The sequence below is a fragment of the Parus major genome, chromosome 8 (assembly GCF_001522545.3).
Source record: "Parus major isolate Abel chromosome 8, Parus_major1.1, whole genome shotgun sequence".
Taxonomy (NCBI): domain Eukaryota; kingdom Metazoa; phylum Chordata; class Aves; order Passeriformes; family Paridae; genus Parus; species Parus major.
In genome coordinates, this window is record NC_031777.1 from 30,013,279 (window position 1) to 30,035,508 (window position 22,230).

The 22,230-nt window shown below is 46.9% G+C and overlaps 4 protein-coding genes across 12 annotated transcripts in view; 2 read left to right on the forward strand and 2 right to left on the reverse strand.

Annotated features, from left to right (window-relative positions):
* Positions 1–3,263, forward strand: part of SGIP1 (SH3GL interacting endocytic adaptor 1) — a 50,678-nt gene extending 47,415 nt beyond the window's left edge. The window contains exons 23-24 of the mRNA XM_033516252.1: positions 136–300; positions 882–3,263. Of these exons, the coding sequence (XP_033372143.1) occupies positions 136–300; positions 882–904 (188 nt within the window). The 3' untranslated portion in view covers positions 905–3,263. The remainder of the gene's footprint in view (positions 1–135; positions 301–881) is intronic.
* A 3,380-nt stretch (positions 3,264–6,643) lies between these two features.
* Positions 6,644–8,675, forward strand: TCTEX1D1 (Tctex1 domain containing 1). 5 transcript variants are annotated; one of them, XM_015636906.3, is made up of 4 exons: positions 6,644–6,716; positions 7,191–7,315; positions 7,775–7,961; positions 8,498–8,675. In XM_015636906.3, the coding sequence occupies exons 1-4, from the start codon at positions 6,659–6,661 to the stop codon at positions 8,602–8,604; spliced, it is 477 nt and encodes a 158-aa protein (XP_015492392.1). In that variant the 5' UTR covers positions 6,644–6,658; the 3' UTR covers positions 8,605–8,675. The 5 variants fall into 5 exon arrangements, with proteins under 5 accessions (XP_015492392.1, XP_033372338.1, XP_015492391.1 ...); XM_033516447.1 differs by lacking the exon at positions 6,644–6,716 and adding an exon at positions 6,751–6,835; XM_015636904.3 differs by lacking the exon at positions 6,644–6,716 and adding an exon at positions 6,931–7,112.
* A 45-nt stretch (positions 8,676–8,720) lies between these two features.
* Positions 8,721–10,378, reverse strand: INSL5 (insulin like 5). The gene is made up of 2 exons (XM_033516448.1): positions 10,186–10,378; positions 8,721–8,971 (listed from the first exon to the last, which is right to left on the reverse strand). The coding sequence occupies exons 1-2, from the start codon at positions 10,358–10,360 to the stop codon at positions 8,736–8,738; spliced, it is 411 nt and encodes a 136-aa protein (XP_033372339.1). The 5' UTR covers positions 10,361–10,378; the 3' UTR covers positions 8,721–8,735.
* A 1,504-nt stretch (positions 10,379–11,882) lies between these two features.
* Positions 11,883–22,230, reverse strand: part of WDR78 (WD repeat domain 78) — a 13,053-nt gene continuing 2,705 nt past the window's right edge. Inside the window, exons 3-17 of one of the 5 annotated variants that reach the window (XM_015636898.2) lie at positions 21,589–21,662; positions 20,837–20,919; positions 20,528–20,675; positions 19,757–19,896; positions 18,908–19,057; positions 18,204–18,368; positions 17,665–17,879; positions 16,512–16,595; positions 15,707–15,858; positions 14,580–14,725; positions 14,314–14,435; positions 13,665–13,763; positions 13,098–13,324; positions 12,321–12,474; positions 11,883–12,027 (exon numbers count right to left, since the gene is read on the reverse strand). In XM_015636898.2, coding sequence (XP_015492384.1) covers positions 11,983–12,027; positions 12,321–12,474; positions 13,098–13,324; positions 13,665–13,763; positions 14,314–14,435; positions 14,580–14,725; positions 15,707–15,858; positions 16,512–16,595; positions 17,665–17,879; positions 18,204–18,368; positions 18,908–19,057; positions 19,757–19,896; positions 20,528–20,675; positions 20,837–20,919; positions 21,589–21,662 — 2,004 coding nt within the window. In that variant the 3' untranslated portion in view covers positions 11,883–11,982. Of the gene's footprint in view, positions 13,010–13,097; positions 13,325–13,664; positions 13,764–14,313; positions 14,436–14,579; positions 14,726–15,706; positions 15,859–16,511; positions 16,596–17,664; positions 17,880–18,203; positions 18,369–18,907; positions 19,058–19,756; positions 19,897–20,527; positions 20,676–20,836; positions 20,920–21,588; positions 21,663–22,230 lie in introns of all 5 variants that reach the window. The other 4 variants (XM_033516446.1, XM_015636897.2, XM_015636900.2 and 1 more) reach the window with 4 other exon arrangements.

Genomic DNA, 22,230 nt, shown 5'->3' on the forward strand with positions numbered 1-22,230 from the left:
GCACTGGGATGTGTGGAAATCAGGATGGTGCTGGGAGGATGAGGAGGTTTGGGATGTGCCCCGCTCCATGCCGGCGCTGGGATGCTCCGAGCGCCGCTCCCGCTCACGGGGGTCTCTTTGGGGTTTCCATCGCAGGTGTGGGGTCGCTGCTGGCGCGGTTCCAGCTGTCGGAGGGGCCCAGCTCGCCGGCCCCGTTGGCCGTGCAGTTCACCAGCGAGGGCAGCACCTTGTCCAGCTGTGACATCGAGCTGGTGGGCGCCGGCTACCGCTTCTCCCTCATCAAGAAGAGGTTCGCGGCAGGTGGGTGCCGCGGCTCCTTCGGGACGGTCCCCGCAGGTCCCCTGGGAATGCTGCTGACGGGGGTTTGGTGGCTGCTCAAGGCCACAGCTGCTGCTGCAGGGTGGGGACAGAGGGACAGCGTGAAATAAATCCTGCTGTCGCCTCCCAGCCTCGCGTTTCATGGCTCATTCCTGCTCCTGCGTGAAAGGCGAGGGCTGAGATCTCCAGGGCATCTCCTGCAAGAGCTTTGGACCCGTTGCTGCAGGGAATAATGGGAATTTTCCTTCATGTTCATTGCTGCAGGGAATAATGGGAATTTTTCCTTGTGTTCATTGCTGCAGAGAATAACAGGGAATTTTCCTTGTGTTCATTGCTGCAGGGAATAACGGGAATTTTCCTTCATGTTCATTGCTACAGAGAATAACGGGAATTTTTCCTGGTGTTCATTGCTGCAGGGAATAATGAGAATTTTCCTCATGTCCATTGCTGCAGGGAATAACAAGGATATTCCCTTGGGCCACAGGGCTGGTGGAGGTGGGCAAAAACTCCTGGGAATCAGGGCTGCTCCCTCCCCCCCAGCTGATTTCTGATCCCGTTTCTAGGTAAATATTTGGCGGATAACTGATGGAAGCTTATGCAAGGCTATGGAAAATACTATGGAAAATACCCAAGGACTGCTGTGCGTGGAACGGGTTTTAATTACAGTTTAAGGAAAATGAACTAAATCCTGCACTCGGGACATTTCTGTTGGAAGTGTCGACAACTTTCAGCGTTTTTTTTCCTTGGAAAACACCGTCTTGACCAGTCCTCCAGTATTTACTTCTAGATGTAACATTGTTAATGGTTTTAAAATGTAATTATTGTATTTGTAAATTGTACTCATTCCAGTAAGGCTGTATTTTGGCAGTTAGACACTTGAGTTTTAGCATTTTCCCATTCATGAAATGGATGTAATTTAAACTGTGGTATATAAATCTAATAGTAGTACTGTTGAATGGCACAATGCTTACAGAGGTAGATTGCATTTTGTCAATATATACAATTTAAATACGATACTGGTAGCTGTTATGAAGGGGGTGCCTCAGCAAAAGAGAGTTCAGTAGAGCCCACAGGCTGATTTAATTTTCCTTCAGTCCTTAGTACGTCTCACAGAGATCAATAAAAAGCTCAACCTTCAGGTTCAGCTGGTCTAAATCAGGAAAAATATTGATGGAAAAGTGGAGGTTCCTAGGACAGTCTCCCAGGTAGAAAATCTCACTTCTGCAAGGAGCATTTACTCCAAATTTCCAGCTCCGTGCTCTGTCAGAGCTGCAGATTCCCTGCTGGAATTTCAGCAGCTCTTCCCTGCCCCGTGTGTTTTGCAGGGACACAGATGAGGAAGGAAGCACAGAGAGGCTCACAGCACTGGCATAAAACCAGTTTTATTCCTTCCTCTCCTTCCTCTCCTTCCTCTCCTTCCTCTCCTTCCTCTCCTTCCTCTCCTTCCTCTCCTTCCTCTTCCTCCCTGGAATTGCAGCCGCACCTGCTTCTCTATTTTAGCGCTCAGCTGGCTCGGAGAGATGGGAAAACACATGGAAGTGCTGGACTGGAGAACGGGGGACAAAATATTGTCCCTGTGCACTTTTCCCTGTCCCACTGTGCTCATTCCAGACTCCTGGTGAGAGCTGGTGGCGCTCCTGCTGCTGCAGCTGAGTCAAACAGGGGAATTTGGCAATATCGGGAAGGGAAATGAAGGAATCTTTGTGGAATCAAACAGAGATGCACAGGAGCATCCATGGAATGGGGTGCTGGGACTTTGGGAATGTGTAAGATGACAAAAAGTGCTGATTTTACAAGTGTTGCCAGGCTTAGGGTGGTGCATTTTACATTGGAGAACAGCCTGGGCGTGTTGGGAAGTGCTCAGGGAGCAGTTTGGTGTAGGAAAAGGGAGATCTGTGCCCATCTGAAGAGAAAAGAAAGAAATGTGGGGATATTTCAGGTGTGAGGCGGCTCCCAGGCTGAGACTGGGGGGTGAGCTGTGAGTTGACAAAAGGCAGCAGCAGGAAAGGAAAAGCACAATTCACTCCTGCAGCTTCCCACACCCTCACAGATTTTGGGAGAGAACTCCCCAGTGTTGCACTCCATGAATGATTTCCCCCCTGAACTGGAAATTTGTATAAAGTGTGTAGCTCACCCCTTTCTGACACAGAAATATAGGGCAAACCCCAAGAGTCAGGTCTATGCTGTGTACAATTGTTCCAAACCCATCCTTCCAAAAGAGATCCAGGGCAGAGACCTGAGAAAAAAAAATGGATTTATAATGTAAATATTACCAGAAGATAGAGATTTTACTTTATATTTCATTTGAAAGACAAGGTGTTTACATTAGCATTGGGTTTTTTTGAGTGCTTTTTCAACAGAAAAACCCATAACCCAAAGCTCCCAAGCTCATCCCCTTTGAGCTGGTGAACACAACAGAGGTCACTTTTTTTTTGGGATGCAGTCCTCATGGCCTGGAGAGAGAGATGGGAACAGTCTGGGACATTTTGTCCTATTTCTGGGGCATGTGGGATGTGCCAGCACTGCCAGCCCCACAGGGACACAGCTGCAGCCACTGGCAGGTGACACCAAGGATGTGACACTGGGACCACAGGAGGAGATTTGGGACAGGATTTTCCATGCTACTCTTGCCAGTTTTGGGCACAGTGTTTAAAACTTGCAGGTTTTTGGGCACAGTGTTTAAAACTTGCAGGGTTTTGGGCACAGTGTTTAAAACTTGAGGGTTTTTGGCAGTGTTTTCTCAGAGTGCCCCAGGGCTTTTTTGGGAGTTTGGTGAGAGCACCTGGCCCCAGAGAGGGGCCTGGAGTGTTCAGGGCACTCAAGCTCTGCAGGCTTCACCTCGGTTTTTAGGTGAAAATTGTTGTATTTTCAGGGAATTCACCTGCCTGGGGCTGCCTGGCCGCTCAAAGGGAGCAGGGAGGTGAAATGGCAGGGATTGGGTTTCACACAGATCCCAGACTGGTTGGGGTGGGGAGGGAGCTTAAAAATCACCCAGAGACCTCCCAGCCATGGCAGGGACAGCTCCCACTGTCCCAGGCTGCTCCAAACCCATCCAGCCTGGCCTTGGGCACTGCCAGGGATCCAGGGACAGCCCCAGCTGCTCTGGGAATTCTATCCCAGGGCCTGCCCACCCTGCCAGGGAACAATCCCTGCAATCCCAAGATCCCATCCAGCCCTGCCCTCTGGCACTGGGAGCCATTCCCTGTGTCCTGTCCCTCCATCCCTTGTCCCCAGTCCCTCTCCAGCTCTCCTGGAGCCCCTTCAGGCCCTGCAAGGGGCTCTGAACTCTCCCTGGAGCTTCTCCTCTCCAGGTGAGCACCCCCAGCTCTCCCAGCCTGGCTCTTGGAGCATTCCCAGAGGGAATCACCACAGCTCTGTTTCCCAGCAGGGTTTTTCCAGGTCAGGCTGAGGCTGGAGAGGAAGCTCAGCCCTCTGGCACTGCCCCTGAGCTCGGCAGCACCGGGATCCATCCGAGGAAACAGGAGGATAAATAAAGCAGGCATTCAGTAATAAAAATGTGGATGCATGCACAGAAAGGCTTTAGCTCCCTTCCTTCCACTCACCTTTCCCTTTAGACCTCTCCCCAAGGAATTTTCCCTGGGAATTTGGCAGCCCACACCTGCAGGGTTGAGGTCCTGCTGACAGAGTGGGAGTTTTTCCCCACAGACACCTTCAGACTTGGAATTTTACACGGTGGGAGCAGGAGGTGATTTTTCTGCCACCTTTCTGCTGTTTGTAGCAAGCAGTCCCAATTCTCAGCCAGCTCCTCACAGGAGACATTTCAGAGCAGTTTTCTACTTTAACAATATTTCTTAATAACTCTGAAATCTCTCAATTGTAGGAAAACCCAGCAAATAATGAGCTTTTCATTTGGTGTCTGCATTTGTTCATAAATATCACTGCCCTGTTTAAGTCTTGTTTTTGCTGTCATTCGGTATTTCAGTTAAATTTATTTGTCTTCACTCTGCTCTTCCAGGTTTTATCTATCATTTTTTAAGACCTAAGTGGGGAAAAATCCCTGGAAGTTTCTGTTGGAATGCCATCCCTTTTTAGCCAGGCAGAGCAGGCCTGTGCTGCTCTCCAAGATTCCTCCAGCAGAAGCATCCTGAAAAAAAAAGTCACCGCCTCTCTTTCTCCCAGCAAAAGTATTTTTCAATGGCTGGAGTGCACTGAAAAGGTGACAGATTTTTACTTTACCTAAGAGAGAATCAAACTTTCCCCCCCCTCCCCCTTTTTGTTGTTTTTATATGGAAATATCTTCATTTTGAAGCTTGTCATGACCAAAATAAGCAACATCATCCTGTTTTACTTTCCTGGTTAGAAATTACCATCTCAAAGATTTCATTTCATAGCCAGAATTCTTCTGTTCCTCTTTCCCTCACCATTTCCCAAGGAAATGAATCCATGTAGAGCTGGGGAGGTTTTATGATAATCAGGATTATTCCAGTCAGGATTTTAATTCTTGTTTCACTGGGAGGAAAAGATTTGCAGGAATACTCCCTGCTCCTTCCTGGCTTCCCTTGTCCCTCTAGGAGGGATGGTGCTGCTGGCAGTGGTTCTTGGAACCACAAATGGATGGTGGGGATTCTCTTCCAAGGTTTGGACAAGCAGGATGTGGTGGAACACTCCAGATCCCAGCTTTTGGGATCCCTCATTCATCATCCCAGGTTTTCTGGAATTGCTGTGGGTGTGCTGTCCCTGTGTTGGGGCAGGAAGGGGGTTTTTCACTCCCAGATGTTGTAAGGTTGTTGAAATCCCCTGGATGCTTGGGTGACATAAAACAAAGGGAGATGTGTGATGGTTTGAGCCAGGAATTGAGTCGGGATGTGCCGGGAAGCTCCCAGGGCTGGCAGGGGAAGGGCCCAGGATGTGGGACAAGCCCAGTGTGACCCCCCAGCAGTGAATCAAATCTCCCCAGGTATCACCCTGGGCCATTGAATGAACTCCCTCGTGTATAAAATGTTTATAAATATTTGTGGATGAAGATACACAGGTCTATTTTTAAGATTTAAGTTAAATAAGTTAATGAATGGCTGGCCTTTCCTGCCTAAACGTGCAATGAGATATATTATACCTTCAGTCCACGATGGCCTAGGTTCTGCTTAGTCTGTGATGAAAACTTTGCTGCTTTCCTACTCTTCTCAGAGAAAAAAAAATAAACTATAAAAGACGTACAGGTTTGTTGCACAGGGACTACTGCAGCGAAGCTTTGTATTTGACCACTGGTAATATGAATGTGTTGTATTGACTTGTTGAAGATAATCATGAAACAACATATTTTAAATGTTACTTGCCTTATAGATTAGAGTACGACTATGTGGGTATCATTTTTGTAAATACTGTTTTTTATAAATGTCTCTCCTCCATCCTCCCCATCACCCATTTCACCGACTCTCAAATATGCAATTATTTACCATGCAGAACGTTGTGACAAAGAAATCCCCACGTCAGAACAAAGTTTATTCATTCTATACATAAGAAACACACAAAATACCCAACTGAGTTGCAATTTAAATGTGATTATTATTATTTTTTTCCTTGAAAATAAACAAAAAATGGTAAAACATTTCTTTTACTGAGCGAGTTTTGATTCCACGTGTGGGAGCAACCAGAGGAGTGGGCAGGGGGATTGGAGGCTGGCCCAAAAAATGACTTATTGTCCCAAAAAAGGGTCCCTGTTCCAAAAACCATCATTCCTGCTGGAGTTATGTGCAGTGTCCCAGCAAGGGGACGGGTTGAGGGTAGCATGTGGGAACACACAAGGGTCCACAGGGACATGAGGGATGTGGGGACGTGAGGGATGTGGGGACACACGAGGGTCCACGGGGACTGTGGGGACATGAGGGATGTGGGAACATGAGAGATGTGGGGACGTGAGGGATATGGGGACACGAGGGATGTGGGCTTGGGGGACCCACAGAGGCCATGGGGACATTTCAGGGCCGTAGGGACACGGGAGGTCTGTGTGGATCCACAGGGATCACGGGAATCTCTGTGGGACGTGGGGACATTTGGGGTGGCTGTGGGGACCTGAGGAGGTCACAGGGACCCTCAGGAGAGGGAACTGTGGGGACATTTGGATGGGGCCACATGGAATCTTTAGGTTCCTTTAGGAATCTTTAGGTGGAATTCTTTAGGGGATATCTGGGAGCTGCGGGGACCTGGGCAGGCTGTGGGGACAAGTTATGGGATCATTCAGGGACCTGTGGGAGCTGTGGGGACACAGAGGGACCTGTGGGGACACAGAGGGACCTGTGGGAGCTGTGGGGACACAGAGGGACCTGTGGGAGCTGTGGGGACACAGTGGGAGCTGTGGGAGCTGTAGGGATACGTGGGAGCCATGGGAACCGCTGGGGACTGTGGAGGAATACAGAGACCTGTGGAAAACACGGGGACATGTGAGGGAACATGTGGGGACACCAGGGACTGTAGGAATATGCGGAAGCCATGGGGACACACCGGGAGCTGTGGGAACGATGGGGAACCGTGGGAGCCGCAGGAACACTCAGCCGTGAGGGTGGGAATGCCGGGGGCCGGGAATGCGGCAGGATGAAGGCCGGGAATGCGGGGGGATGGAGGCCGGGAATGTGACGGGATAGAGGCCGGGAATGCGGCAGGATGAAGGCCGGGAATGCGGCAGGATGAAGGCCGGGAATGTGACGGGATGGAGGCCGGGAATGAGAGGGATGGAGGCGGAACGGGAATGCGGCGGGCGGGCCCCGCTGCCGGCACCGCCTCCCCCCCTCAGCTGAGGGCGATGGAGGGCGGCGAAATCCCCGGCGAGCCCGGCCCGGGTGGGTCTCGATTGCCCCTCCAAAAACCCTTCAGCGCTGGGATTTTTTCCCCTGATAAAGCCGAGCTTTGCCTGGCAGGGCCTGGCGGGCGCTTCCCGGTGGCGGCGGTGGATGAGATCCTGAGGGAAGTGCTGGGGAGTGCCCTGAGGGAGCAGCGCTACGAGCCTGGGCCGTGCCGGGAGGCGGCCAAGGACATCGCCGAGGTGGGACATTTGCCCATGGGGTGCCCTAAATATCCCCCCAAAAGCCCGATAAAGTGTTCGATAAAGGCTGGGGGTGGATGTCGAGATGTCGACAAGGGTTGCTCAGCTGGAAGTACCGAGGTGTAGGAGTTAATAAATAGATTTACAGACTGGTTTGGGTGAGGAGGGGCCTCAAAGCCCACCCAGAGCCACCCCAGCCGTGGCAGGGACAGCTCCCACTGTCCCAGGCTGCTCCAAACCCATCCAGCCTGGCCTTGGGCACTGCCAGGGATCCAGGGACAGCCCCAGCTGCTCTGGGAATTCTATCCCAATCCTTTCCCACCCTGCCAGGGAATAATTTCTTCCCAAGATCCCATCCAGCCTTGCCCTCTTTGTCAGCTTAATACCATCCCCTTTCCCCTGCTGTAAATCCATCCCCATCTTTGATCCCCCAGGGAGGAAATCTGTTTTTCCCCGCAGGTTGTGAAGGCGCGGGTGAAGGCGCTGCAGCTGCCCAGGTACAAGATCGTGGTGGTGGCTCACATCGGGCAGCTGGGCCAGCAGAGCCTGCAGATCAGCAGCAGATGCCTCTGGGATCCCCACACTGACACCTTCTCCTCCTACGTGTTCAAGAACACCTCGCTCTTTGCTGTGGCAAACGTCTACGGTGTGTATTTTGAGTAGGGAGGTAGTGGAGTTTAGCAGCAGGAGAAATTAATATTCAGCCTAACTCTTCCCTTTTCTGTTGAAAATATCTGTGAAAGGCCAAGGTACTCTTACCTGCTTTGCAACGTGAGCCTTTGGGCGAATGGAATAAGGGTCTTTCCCAGAGTTTTCTCTGGGAAGTGACTTTCTAAGGCAGTTTTGCAGCTAATTGCTGCTTGCAGAACTTGTCCTGTCGGGGAAATATGTTCAGAATATTCCCTTTAAGTAGTGTTTTCCCTGTTCTCCTCCTGGAAACATTCCTGGAGTAGGAAATAAATGGAATTTTAGGTTTTGCCAGCCTGGTTTTGGGGCTGGTGCTGATGTTTCTAAGTCTCTCCTGTTGCAGCTGTTCCCTGCTGAGGTGGGGTCTGGCTGACCTTGCTCTGAATCTGAAACCAGACTTTTTTCCACCCCTATTTCTCTGCTGAAACCTGCTGTTAGATTTTCCTGAGTCAGAGAACAAATCTATCACAAATTGCTTGTTTTATTACATTTTAGGTGCAAAGCTGAAACCCAGAACAGTAGTTAGTTGGGTAGAAACACTTCATGTACTCCTGACTGAAAGTTTAACCCACTGTAAACACTGTAAAATGCAGACAACCTGAAGCCACTTGCTGGTGTGCACTGTGACATTTAACACCCAAAAAGCTACAATTAAAGAACACAACTGAAAGGATTGTGGTTTATGTCATGATTGTTTTAATCCCTGGGATCTGTGACACGGAGCTGTTGTGTTTCAGCACAGGGAGCTGATCTCTGCCCTGCTGCAGCCCACGTTGCAGCAGGATGTGGTGAGCAGCTTGGCTGCCTCTCGCTTGTTTAGCACAGAGACTTTGCTGGTGTTTTGCGAGTCTTGCTCAGGTTTGACATCCTGGGGCTCTTCGCTGTGGATCCCCAGCCTCGGCTCTGGCTGTGATGAGAAGTCAGCGTCACCCTCCTCCTCGTGTGGGAAGTGCTGGGGGTTTTCACTCTCTGCCGCAGGAAAATGAGAAGTTAAAAGTCATGGGAAGATGAGTAATTTATGCTTTTTATCTTTACTAGAAAGACAGACCAAGCTACAGCCAGGGAGCTGAGTGTTACCCTCTGATGAGAGCACCACATCACAGACTCCTCACTGTGAGGGACAATCTGTGATCAACATGCTAAAAACGAGTCATTTAGGGATTTCTCTTGAGGAGAGTCCTGTGTTGCCTTGAGTCTTACACTGAGATATTTGCTTCTCCAGGAAAAACTGTGATTTGATGTGTCGGAAGCTCTTGACCAGCACATTAAGCAGAACCTGGGGGCTTCCTGAATTGCAGGTGCTGCTTTAAGGCACCAGCTGCACCAAAGTTCTGGGTGTTCCCATGGAAATTACAATCCAGCTGCAGTCGAAACACCTCAGTTTCAACAGCTGGGCCTTGTGCAATCTGTAAAGGTGTAGCAGTTCTCACTTTTTAAAAGCAAGGTTCTTCAGCAGATTCTGGGGAGGGGATTGCCCATGTTACTGCTTTTGTTTAAAGCTGCTGCTACAAGAGAATTTGCCCAAAATGCAGATTTAGGAAGTGCAGAAAGCCTCTGTTGCTGTCACCTGCCTCAGTTATTTTCTTGTTCTCCATTTATTTCAATCTGTCAGAGTACAGATTTCTAACTGCCCATGTAATGGTTGAATTTTCTGACTGTCAAATCAAAATTTTCTGAGTATCAAGAAACGTGCTGAGAAGCATAAATATACACCAAAGCAGGGGAAGGTGCTTAAATTGCAGAGTGGATATTCAACATGCTCTAATTACAAAGTTTTAGAGAATTTCTGTTTTTTAGTGGGGAAACTGAAGACCACAGTAAGACACTTGCAACGACTTCAGCAAAACTTGTCACTGTCACTAGAAACGTGATGGCAGAGAGGTTTTCTTGCCTTGAATCTCATTCCTCAGGTGAGCTTGGAAAACCTTGGTCTAAATTCTTATTCTTTAGCGAAATAGCCCAGGAAGCTGAGCCAGGGAAGCTGCAGGGAGAGGGAACACGAGGAGCCGCAGCTCTTGGCTGGCTCTCCCGGCACGGCCCGTGCTGCAGGGCTGGAGCTGCAGGCATTGAGGGCAGCCTAAGGGGGATGTGCTGTTTCCCAGTGCCCTGGGATCCCCTGGGATCCCCTGGGATCCAGGTGCAGCAGGCAGGGAAGAGCCTGGGATGTTGCAGCTGGTACTCACCGCGCAGGCCGTGGTGCTCAGGGAGGTTCCTCTTCCAGCGCGAGCCGCCGCAGGTGAACACCACAGCTCTGATGAAATCTCTGCCGCAGAGCCTCACCTTGCTGCCTTCCCCTTCTCCTTCCTGTGCCAGGAGCAGGAGGACGAGGCAGCCCAGTGCCAGCAGCGTGCCCCTCATGCTGCCAGCGTGGTGCTTCCCCAGCTGGGCAGAAGGGATCCAGTGGGGAATTCTGCTGGAGCCTTCCCATTTATACCAACGCTCTGTCCACTCCACTGAGTACCAGCTCGCTCTGAGGGTGGTGATGTTTGCTGAAAACAAATAAACTGCTTGTTCCTGGTCATGTTTGAAGTGCTTTGGGATCTCAGTCAGGTTAAATTAAAGATTTCTGAAGTCTACGGAGCTGCTTTACTGGAAACAGCTGAGGTGTAACAGGTTTATGGGGTATGGATTAGGTGGATGCTGTTAATGTGTGTTCTGCCAGGAAAAAAGGGTGTTTGTGACATGGATTCTACTTAATGGGTTTGGTGTCTGTGTCCCCCACACACCTGATGCCCAGTCCTGATGGGGATCATCTTCTGTTGGTGACCCCAAAGAAAAATGGAATGAACTCCTTCCCATGCTCCTCTCCACTCCCCCAGCTTGTTTACTGCTAAACCGTGGATGCTTGTGGGGAAAACCCTGCAGGGCCAAGCACTGCTGAGAAAATCCACCCCAGAGGGGGTTTGTGGTATGTATTGGTATCCCAGCCAGGATTCTCTGCTCTGGGAGAGGTTCCTAATGCTCTGCTCTGTTCATTGGTTCCTAATGTTGGCTTCAGTGTATTTAGGTTTCTATAAAAAAAAATCCTTGCACTAAAATGCCTTTAGGAGGAAATTTCTCAATTATATGGTCAGAAATTCCATGTTTAAGGACAAAACACACGAGGAACTTGGGAGATCTTGAGCCCTTCCTAGCACCACAAGGATTTTCCAGCACCATAATGTTACAGGTAATTAATTTTCACTGTGTGCAGGGTGGGTTATAGAAAGCTTGTTTTTTAGCAGTAAGCAAACAGTCATGGGCATGAATGGAAAATACAGGGTGTATTTTGGTCAGATTTATAATAATGATTAACAAATGATTCACCTTAACGAGTGCCTTTTCTTTGAAACACACCAAGATGAATTTTATGTCAGGGGGAAGTTTGCATGTCCCCTGTCAGATGTGCAGCACACAGAAGGAAGTGGATGTTAATGCAGCACAAATGATCCTTAATTCAGTGATGTGTTTGAGTGCTGGGTGTTTATTGTCAGGATAATGAGAGAGGCTGGATGTTCTGCATCTATAAAATACACCTTTCCATACGTAATGTGCTCAGCAGCAGGGCTACAGCTTGTGCTCAGTCACCCCTCTGGAGATGCTCCCCATTTCCTGTGGGCAGGAAGTGCTTGGGAATCCTCCAGCTGGGTAATTTTTTTCTGTTTCTTCTTCTCTGCCCCCCAAAAAAGCCACTCCAGGCAGCCAAACACTGCCTGCTTTCAACCCAAGGAGAAAAGAGCTTGGGAGGAAAAGCAGGAAGGGATAAAGGCCCCAGGAGAAAAGACTATGGAGACCTTTCCATGGTCAGGATTCCAGAGAAAGCCATCCATGTGTGAACACTCCTGCAAGGAGGGGACTTCCAGGAGGAAACTGAGGGCACTTGGAAGAAGTTTCTAAGCAGTGCAGCTTCAAAGAGAAACTTTATTGATTAAAAAAGGATAACTGATTTATGTTCATACTACAGCAAGTGTTTCCTGAAGGAAAAGGGATATCAGATTCTGTTAAACAGCTCCAGCAGGAGCAACAATGTCACACAAGGAACCAACCTGGAAAAGAAGAGGAAAAAGAGCTGATTCTTCTTTGGAATTCTTGATTCTTCTTTGGAATTCTGTTAATGCTGGAAAACAGCACTTTTTGGCAGGCCAGGGTGGGTTGCATTTGTGCTGTCACGTTTGGCAGCATGCAAATTTTCCTCTTGTTTCTAAAGGAAATTAATTCCCAGTGGTGCAGCAGCAGAAGAGCAGGAGCCAGCACCTTTGGGATTGTGATCCCATCTATTCCAGTATCCCCTGGCTGGGTGGTGTTTCCCAGAATTGCCTGGCTGAGGAATGAGCCCTACCTGCTCTGTGCTGGGGACAGCCAGGTTGTGCAGCTGCCACACCCCCACCTGGCCACTGCTGTCCCCCAGGAGCAGGCACTCGGCGTTCCTGGCAAACAGGATGGAGCTGAGGTTCCCTTCAGGGATGGCAGCACACGAGAACACCGGCTGGAAGCTGCAATCCAAAAATTAATGGGTGCCATGCATTTGTCAGCTGAAAAACTGCACATTTCGCTTCTGGGTTATATCAAAAATTGGGAAGTGAGGGGGTGCTTGGTTTGGGCTCTGCCACAACAAAAATTCCAGCTGCTGTTAACTAAGAGATCCTGCTTGCCTAAAATCTGTCCTGACCTGGAGAGTGGTGGTTAATATTTTTATTAGATGAGTAATTTGCAGGATGTGGCAGGGCTCTGGATCCACCAGGGTTTCACACTGTCAGTAACACAAAACCCTGAGCAGCTGGACAAGGTCACAGGTAACTGAGTCATCTCAACTTCAGACCATCCAATCTTTACCAAAGTAGCTCCGTTTTGTTATTTTTCCTTTTAACTCCGCCACAATTTCTGCAGAAAAAGGGCAGTTTTGCACTTTATCAGCTCCATGAGGCATCCAGCTCCTTCTCTTCTAACCCCAAATCTCTGGTAGCCACCACCCGCTTTTACACCACGAGTATTTCAAAATGCAGTGGTTTGAGGAAGCCGCGTGTGGGGCTGTAACGATGTGATAAAAACACTGATGAGGTAACGATGTGTGACAATTAAAATTTCAGGCTCTGCCTTGAGAAGGGTCATTACTCACATGCTGACACTCAGATCCCAAAACTCCACCCTCCTCTCGTTCACCGCTACGAAGATGAAGGCGGATTTTGGAGCCCATTTGATGTCGTGAACAAAAGCTGTGACAGAAGTGAAGGTTAAAAGGGGGGTGAAGGAATCCCGGTGCCACAAAAGGATGCTCCAGTCTGCAGAGCAGCTGAGGAACATGTCTGTGCTGGAGGGATTCCAGGCAACTTTGTACACAGGACCCTGTTTGGAGAGAAACAAACCAGAACTTGGTGTTGCTGTAGGGCTACAGAATCTATTCCAGAGCTACCCAGCGTTCCTCCCACAGGTAAGACTATTTAATTCTACAGGACAATCAGATTTCTGATTGCTGTCTTAAAATAGAGCCAGAGCTAAAGCTTTAAACCAGTTTACAGTCCCAGTTTTAATAAATATCCTGACAGCATAGAAAATAATCCTGTAAAACTGTGATGATTAATGCTATGGGAATTCATTCCTAATATAGAAGTTTAGGTTTCTTTTGTTGCACGCATTCCCCAAATATAAACAAAAACTGTTACTTTTTTTATAGTGTGTCACTCACCTTGTGGCCTCTGTATGTCCCCAGAATCTGCTCCTTGCCTGAGCAAGAGCAGCAGTGGATGTGGCCCTCTTCTGTTCCAGCAAGAAAAATATCAGAATCCTGAAAGAAAGAGAAAAGTAGCCTAGGCTGGATGAATTTGTCACTGCTGCAGAAATCATCCAGGGCTGGATGAGTTCAGAGCCCAGGAGGAGCTCCTGTGAGCAGTGGCTGAAGTGGAACCACAACGTTACACATCTGCTGGGTGTGTTCACAACGTGCTGGGGCTTGAAGATCTTGGATTTTCAGCAATCCATGTGGAAAACACATGAATTCTTGGAGTGCTCTGTGGAAGAAGTACTCAGCTGGCTGAAGAGAAGCTCGGCTGGGTCCTGGATGTGGGAGGTGTTGAACAGATTCTCCCAGCCAGTGGGGAACTGCCCAAGGAAATGTCAATAATGTGGCTGTGAGGACAGGGCTTGTTTCACCTTTTCACCTATTTGGGGTAAATCTGAGTAGCTAAAAAGCAATTTATTTCAAAATTAATATGATTTTAATAGCAGTGCCAGGTCCCTGGCTGGTTCCCACTAAAGCAGCTCCAGCTGAGCATCCCACCAGTGCTGCAGAGCTTTCCTGGCTAACACTTCAGCCAGGATGGGCTTTCTGAGCCTACCTCTGGATGGAAGTCAAAGCACATCCCAGCTGCCTGTTGTGATATGGGAGCTTCACTTTTCCTTTCTCTCTCACCTGGTAATTTTTTCTTCCCACTTTGTGTTCTCTTGATTTTCATCACATCTGTGCAAAGAGCAGGAGGTTTTGTCAAAAGGCTATGAGGAACTGGTGCTGCTTTGGGATGGCCAGCAGCTCTGAAGTGTTTTGTGGGATAACTGGTGTAAAGGATGTCAGCTGGAACCAAAGGGAGAGGTTTCAGGTGCTCACCAAAGCAATCCAGCCTTTGCTGGATGAACCACTGGGTCACCCGCCCATCTCCTGAGATGCACATCAGCCTCTCTTCTTTGTCACCTCTGTCCTGCTGCACCCACCTCAGCTGCCACACAGGACCTTTGTGTTTATTTAGGGATGCACTGGCACACAAAAAAATACATGTGGTTAATCACAGATCAGCAAAGACAAGATAATGTGTTTGAAAAATAATTCAGCTTCCGCTTTATAACGAGTGTGAAGTCTTATAACAGAAATATTTAGCTCTTCTTTTAAAGAAATGGTCTGGCCATTGGTTGTTTTCTCCAGGAAAATGTTTCTTTTATTAAACATGCTTGATAATTAGTTTCAGGGCACTGTTTATGTGCTTGCACCATGAAATGAGTCTGCACCTTGTAGGAGAGTGCCTGAGACCTGGGGAGCTGCCCTTAGGGTAGGTGCTTCCCTCATCACCACCCATCCCCTCTCTCATTTTCCTCTTAATTCCTGCTCACCCCTCACTTATTCTGATAATTCTCTCCATTTGTGGCAAGAGGGATCAGAGAGAAAGCACCAAAAGAGAGAAAGCACTGGTCTCCATAAGGATTTATTATCCAGGGCTGGGTTGTCCTAGTCAGGACACAGAATATAAATTATAGCTGGGGGTAAAGAGCTGCAATTGCTTAGAGGGTGAGGGAATGGCACTGCTTTGTTGCCCCTTCCCAAAGTTTGCCTCTATAATTTGCCTCTGGCTGGTTTTAAAAGGATCCCTTTTCAGATGGATCAGCAGAGGTGTAAACATCTATCAAATTCCCTTTTTTACTGCCAGCTTTGGGAGAAGTTAAGAGTAAATAATTGTATTTCCAAGGCCAATCAGAGGGTGTGAGGAGCTGCCAGGCTGACCTGCTGTCCAGCAGTTACATCTATCAAATTCCTTCTTTTACTGCCAGCTTTGGGAGAAGTTAAGAGTAAATAATTGTATTTCCAAGGCCAATCAGAGGGTGTGAGGAGCTGCCAGGCTGACCTGCTGTCCAGCAGTTACATCTATCAAATTCCTTCTTTTACTGCCAGCTTTGGGAGAAGTTAAGAGTAAATAATTGTATTTCCAAGGCCAATCAGAGGGTGTGAGGAGCTGCCAGGCTGACCTGCTGTCCAGCAGCGCCGCGTCCCTCCGGCTCCGCACGTCGTAGATGGCCACACATCCATTGGCCATCCCAACTGCCAACAGGTTGGGCCTTGCCAGGGAAAAATCCACAGCTGTGACACCGTGCTCACAGCAGAAAATGCGCTCTGGCCACTGCCCAGGACAGAAACACAGCAAAACTGTCAGCTGGGTTATTATTTACCTCTCTGTTCTTAACTCTGGGCCCTAAATGTCTGCTGGGAAACTCAAGTGGTGGTGGCCACAGTGAGCAGAAATGATCCTCTCTTCTGACTGGCTCTGTGTATTTCTTGCTACAACTGATAAAATTGGGGAAAAGTGCAGAAATATGACACTGGGAATTAAGTTAGGTAGGGTTACTCCAAACCAAACACCTAAAAGTGTCTATGGGACAGCAGAGAATCATGAGAGTGTTTGGTGTGGTAAAGATGCATCAAAGATTTGACTCTGCCTGGTTTAAATTAGTCTAATACAGTTTTGGCCATGAGAAGTTTGTAGTAGAAATCAAACTGAGATGTTGTCTTTTACAGCAATGAGAATTTTTTTACTGGGATAGTTTGTAACTCAGATTTCCAAATAGTTTTGTGGTTTTTTTAATGGCTGCTTTTAAAAGGATCCTTTTTCAGATGGATCTGCAGAGGTGTAAATGTTACATCTATGAAATTTCCTCTTTTATTGCCAGCGTTGGGAGAAGTTAAGAGTAAATAATTGTAGTTCAAAGGCAAATAAAGCAGAAATTGTCCAGAGAAAAGCAGATTGCAGGAAAAGCAAACAAAGGGGCTCGTTACCATGGGGTTCTTCAGTGACCAACAGCAAGCCAGGCCTTTCTTCTTGAGAGAAACAAACTCCCTGTACCCAACTGCCAGGAGATCCTGCAAGCACAGAGCAACAGCAATATCTCAGATCCTCTTGGAGCTCAGCAGGGCATTTCCAAAGGCACCTTTGTGTCAGGGTGAAGTCTGGAATAACAAAGCTCCTGTCCTGTGCAGGGAGGAACAGGAGATACATTGTTCTAGAATCATATTTTTGTGTGCATTATTTAATGGAGTACAGAAGAATACATCTCATTTTTTCTCATCAGGTTTAGCTGTAAAAGGAGCTGCAGAGAACACCTCAAACTCCTGGCTTTTAGCTTTCCACAGGGAATTCCCTTCATTCCTTTCCATAGACAGAAATAAAAACCAGCAGCAAGTCTTTAGCCTTCATTGCTGTTAATTTTTCTTTTCTTTCACTCAACAAATAGTTTGTGAAACATTTTAAAGGTAGCTGATTGCTTGCCCTGTATTCTAAGACTGAACTCTATCAAAGTATCTAACTTTTTAATATCTGGTGCACTAAAAGTATGGAATGGTTTTTATTTTCTTTCTTTTTTTTCCCCTCACTGGGTTTCTGTTTCTCATCCTCAGCTGCTTTCTACCTCTCTTCCATTCAATATTTTTGTTTAATAAGTGAGTTCTGTTGGGAAAACAGAACTTTACATGACCAGATTAAAGGAGCTTTGGCTTCTGTGCTGTTCTTGTGCATCTTACCCTTAAATTTTGAAGAATTCTGCTTTTTTGGGAGGTTCCTGTTAGAGACAAAGACGTGGTGTCTAAACTACCACAAATAAACTCTTATCAGTGACAATAAAGTTTAGCAGCAGGGGTTAAATTTCAATTTTAGAGCAGACCAACATCTATTAAAATTGCTGTTCAGAGTAAACTGGAGCAATTAATGGAATTCTGGGCCAATTAAATCCGTGATGATCCACGTGTAGGGCAAGCCTAGTGCAGCCTGTAGATGAAAGCTTTCATCTTTTTCTGCAGAAGAGCAGCAAGAGTGAGGGATTGGCTCCACCTCTGAGATCCCTCCCAGCAAAGCAGCCCAGAACCAGGAGTTTCTTGCCATCACCAGCTGCTGGTCCCAGTTTGTGAGCGGCTCAGGGAGGATTTGTGCACTCACAGGGTTGGTTTTGTTCCAAGCCATGCTGCTCACGCTGCGGCCGCTGGTTAAATCACACCTGTACGACCACAGCTGCTCCAGCCTGGGACCTGCATCTTCTGCTGGGCTTTCATCTGCTTCTGGTGCCTCCTCCTGCTTCTCCTCATCCTCCTCATCCTCTTCCTCCTCATCCTCCTCCTCCTCTTCTGCCTCAGTGTCTGAGGTAACGACAGGTTCTGAAACGCAGGGGTGTGGAATCTGAGCAGGAACATTTCACTTACCTCGTTCTAATTATTCACACCAGGGGAAAAAATTTACCCTTTCAGCAAACAGTTTGTAGGAACAACCAAAAATAAGTGAAAATTTGAGGAATTGAGATATCCTGACTTGTAAAACTGTGACTAAAATTGGAAGTTGGAATGGGCTGGAGCGAGCCAGCTCTGCTGCAGGTGGGTTTAGCTAACCCCAGCAAAAGTGAGGAATTTCTGTGGAAAATGAGGAATTTCTGTGGAAAATGAGGGATTTTTGGCTGGAAAGAGGGAACTGAGCAAGGAACAAACCTATGAGGACAGGAATCTGCCGATAAACTGCGAGTTTGGGTTGAAAGATGTTCTCCATGAGAATCCTCTCCATGACAACTAAATCCTGCTGCAGGTTTGCTGAGGTTAGGATGGTTTCTGAATGGCATTCCTTCTCCTCGTGGCTCCTGGCAGGAACAGCAGGCTCTGCAATGATCATGGAAAAAGTTGGATCACAGAATCATGGGGTATTCCAAGTTGGAATGGATCCACAAGGATCATAAAGTCCAACAGGCCCATGTTGCTTGATAAAAGATAAATGGGATAAAATTTCACACAATAAAATCAAGGGGTGAGAATTCTCCACTTGCAAAAAGCAGAGAATTCAAAATAATACTTTCACTAAGATTTTTTGTTTCTTGCTATAATTTTCTTTTCTTATAATTTTATCATCTTAGCTTCTTTTCTATAATTTTCTTATCTTTTTCAGGTACTTCTGGAATTTTTCACAAGTGATGTTTTGCTTCTACTTTTTTTAAGTGAGTACCAGCAAACCTCATCCCTGAGTATTTATCTTTATTTAAGATCATTTCTGATGGCAGTGTGTAGAGAAGGGCAGCCCTGTCCAAGATTCTTTCAGCAAACTCTCTTGCAGGTTCCAGGCAGTGTTTTTTAGGAAGTTTTCCCCACAAACCCCAGGGATGGGCCTGGTTTAGGAGGATGAGAACAGAAATGGGAAATGTTACCTGTGGCAGAAGGGACAGCCACAGCCCGAGTGTGCTTTTCAGCTGTGGGAGATTTGCTGCTTTGCCCTGCTGGGGCTCTGGGTTCTTCTGTCTCTGTAGGTTCTGAGGCATTCAGGGAATGATCCAAATCCCAGGAAGTCACCATCAGCCCTGGGAAGGAATTTCCCACTCACACAGGGCTCTTGTTTTGGTCCATTACTGCAAAGAGCTCCCTGCACCCCAACTCCTGGGCTGGGGGGCTTTGGAACCAGCTCTGCTTCCAAAGATGTTGAGATGTTTTTGATTCCATATTTTAATTCCATCTTTTAAGTGTTATCTTTTACAAATTCACAGATAAGGTTGCCTGTGTTTAAGAATCATTGAAAGAAGACAAAATGACTTTAAAGTTCCTGGTGTGGTGTGACTGCTGCAGCTCCATCAGGGTTTTTTTGGGGTTTTGAGCACCCAAAACTTGCCTTGATGTGCTCAGGGGTTGGAATGAGCCCTGCTGATGCTCCAGCCACACAAAAAAAGTGGCAAATAGCTTTTCAAAACAGATGGTGATCTACTTTTGGGGTTTATTCCCTCATTTTAGGAAAAGTGTTTGGGATAGCATTCCCCATTTTTTATTTTATTTTATTTTTTGCCTTTTGCACACAAAAGTAACATTCTCTGGGAGCATTAATAACAATTTTATTGTGATGGATTCAGTGTTCCAGCACTAAAATGCAAGATTTAGGAGGGGCAGAAAAGGCCACCACAACCCACATTGTCCTGTCTGAACTGAAAGCTCTGGAAATTGAGGAAACATTTCCTGCTTAGAGCTGGAAGTAAAAAATTCCCTTTTCTCACTCTCCTGCCCTGGCTTACCTTTCTCTGCCACGGTGATTGTCTCACATTGCATTTCCTTGTTTTTGGCAGCTCCAGAGAAGGTTTGCACTATTTTTTCTTCAAAGTACTCACTGCCAATTTTAGCCTTGCAAATCTCAGTATAAATCTTATTCCTCTCCCTGGAAAACAAAGGAAACACTGGCTGGGGACTCCCTGGAAAAATTCTACCTGGAATTCTCAGTGTCTTTAACAAGGAGTTGATCAGGAGAGGTTTTTCCATGGCTTAAATTTGCTGCTTTTTGGATTGCTGGATGCTATTTCAGCCTTGGTGTCATTCAGCAGCTCTTTCTGATCTTTGTGCTGCTGTTCTAGAACAGGAACAGCCCAAAAAAAAAGCAAATTTCCCTCTTCCAGCTGCCTGTGAACTTTGGGGGAGTTCAGAGCTCTCATCACTTGGGAGTGAAAGGCAGAGTATCAAGAGACAAAAAGGAAACTTCTCCTTTTCTACTTACACCAAAGTTTTGGCAGTCCAGGATAAGCAAGGGGAGCTGCCTGCTATGTTTAACTCTTCTTAATTAATATTATATTATTAGTAGTATTAATTAATTAGAAGCTACACACAAGAATCAATGCAGCAGTTTGAAATGTCTTCCTGTTATCATGAAAATCAAATTATCACCCTCCTCCAGCCCTGGGTTTTCCTGACCTGCTGTCATTTTTCAGTGGGAGGGAGGAAGAATTTCAGTGAGAACACGGAGCTGTGGGAAATGGAGGTTTTGCTCTCAGAGGAATGGGTGCCAGCTGACTTACAGAACTCTCACAGCTTCCTCTGCCTCCGTGGACACCAGAGCAGTTGGCAGATCCAACATCCAGAGCGTGTTTGTCTCTGTCAGGAAAATATCCACCCTCTGCTCCAGCTCCGCTTCCGTCAGGGCTGCTTCCCCCTCCTCCTGCACAGCTGGAAAAACCAGGGTGACAAACAACACCTTTGCTGCTCTAAATTCATGGGAAAAGTAATTCTGGAAGTGCTGGAAGGCCCTGGGCTGGCTCAGGGTCTTACAAAGCCCAGAATATACAACTTTATATATTAAATTTCTAATTGTTGGGTGTGTTCCTTACCAGACAAGCTCAAAGCTGGGTCTTGCTGAGGTTCTGTTTCATCTAAGGCAGACTTGGTTGGTGATGTGCTGCTTCCATGTGTCCTTCAGGGACAAGAAACAAGCAGAAATTGTCTCAAAAAACTATAAAAAGTGTTTATTTTCTGGAGGTATTTTGTATTTTTAAGTCATTTTTTTAATGTATATTTGCTCCTGGTTGATATCCCAACCCCTGGGAATGTCCTTTGGAACAGCCAGCATGGAAACATGGCCAAAAAAACCAATCTCTTCCTCTCAGAAATCAATGTTTACAATTGTAATTATAGATTGGAAATAATTACAATTATTCCTTGCCTTTTGCTAATGCTGTGGCTCAGGATTTTTCATTTAAAACACCAATAATTGTTTACATTCTTTGCACGATTTAATTGAGTTTGTCAGCCCCAGGTCTTTGTTTTTTTCCCTCTGTGCTGGAGCTTTGTAAATCAAAGTGTGGTGAAACATAATTTAGGAGTTTCAACTCCAAATTATTTTGTTTAAGAGCATTTTTGGAGATGGATGCACATAATCACACAGAGGTAACTTGCTTAAATATTATTAAAAGCCAAGAATTCTTATTATGTTAAACATATTTTGATAGATGAACTGATATTTTTAATGTTTTTAGTCAATATTTTGGTTTATATATTTCATATTTTTTTGCATAATGGGCTGTCTGCACTTAGTAAATATCACTGAAACAGATAAAATAATTTAAAATAAAACTTTTCTTGCCTGGGTACAGCAGCATTTGGGTCTGGCTGGAACAGGGGATGGGGTGTCACGTTCTTCCCTTCATCATCAAAAACCTGAAGAAAAATTGAAATAATCAGGATAATTCCCTTGTGTTCCCACCCAAGGAATAGGGAGAGCACTTGGAAAGGCTCTGCATTCCTGTTTTCCTGCAGGGATCAGCTCCAGTTTGCTGGGATTCCTTGGGAAAAGCCACATTCCCATCACTGTCAGACCCACTTCTGCTTCTCCCTGTGGCTTTTCCAGCTCATTTATTCCACAACGAGCACCAAGGGTGAATTATTGATCCTGATTAATCCAGTCCAATTAACAGGGCAGCCAAATAAATCAGATGAGCAATTACACATCTTTTTCAGGAAGGTCTGTAAGGCTCTTAAATGATTCCCAGGTTATGTCTGGGGAATATTCTGGATTTGGGGTGAGGACAGGAGCTGCTCCAGTAACAAATCTCGGATTAGAAATGTGAATTATTCCCAATCTGGGAATAATCCTCATCCCTGGAAGTGTCCAAGGCCAGCTTGGAGCACCCTGGGATGGTGGGAGCTCCCTGCCCTTGGGAATGGGATGAGCTTGGAAGTGCAACCCAGCCATTCCAGGGCTCCACTGTTCTTCCCACCTTTCCCA

Excerpts from the sequence above, each read along its gene's own strand:
- TCTEX1D1 (XM_015636903.3), top strand. The coding sequence starts at position 6,950 with ATGCGGCAGGATGAAGGCCGGGAATGTGACGGGATGGAGGCCGGGAAT. Across the intron at positions 7,316-7,774 it reads CGGCCAAGGACATCGCCGAG|GTTGTGAAGGCGCGGGTGAA; the intron begins GTGGGACATTTG and ends TTTTCCCCGCAG. Across the intron at positions 7,962-8,497 it reads TGCTGTGGCAAACGTCTACG|GTGCAAAGCTGAAACCCAGA; the intron begins GTGTGTATTTTG and ends ATTACATTTTAG.
- INSL5 (XM_033516448.1), bottom strand. The coding sequence starts at position 10,360 with ATGAGGGGCACGCTGCTGGCACTGGGCTGCCTCGTCCTCCTGCTCCTG. Across the intron at positions 8,972-10,185 it reads TGAGCACCACGGCCTGCGCG|AGAGTGAAAACCCCCAGCAC; the intron begins GTGAGTACCAGC and ends TTCCTGCGGCAG.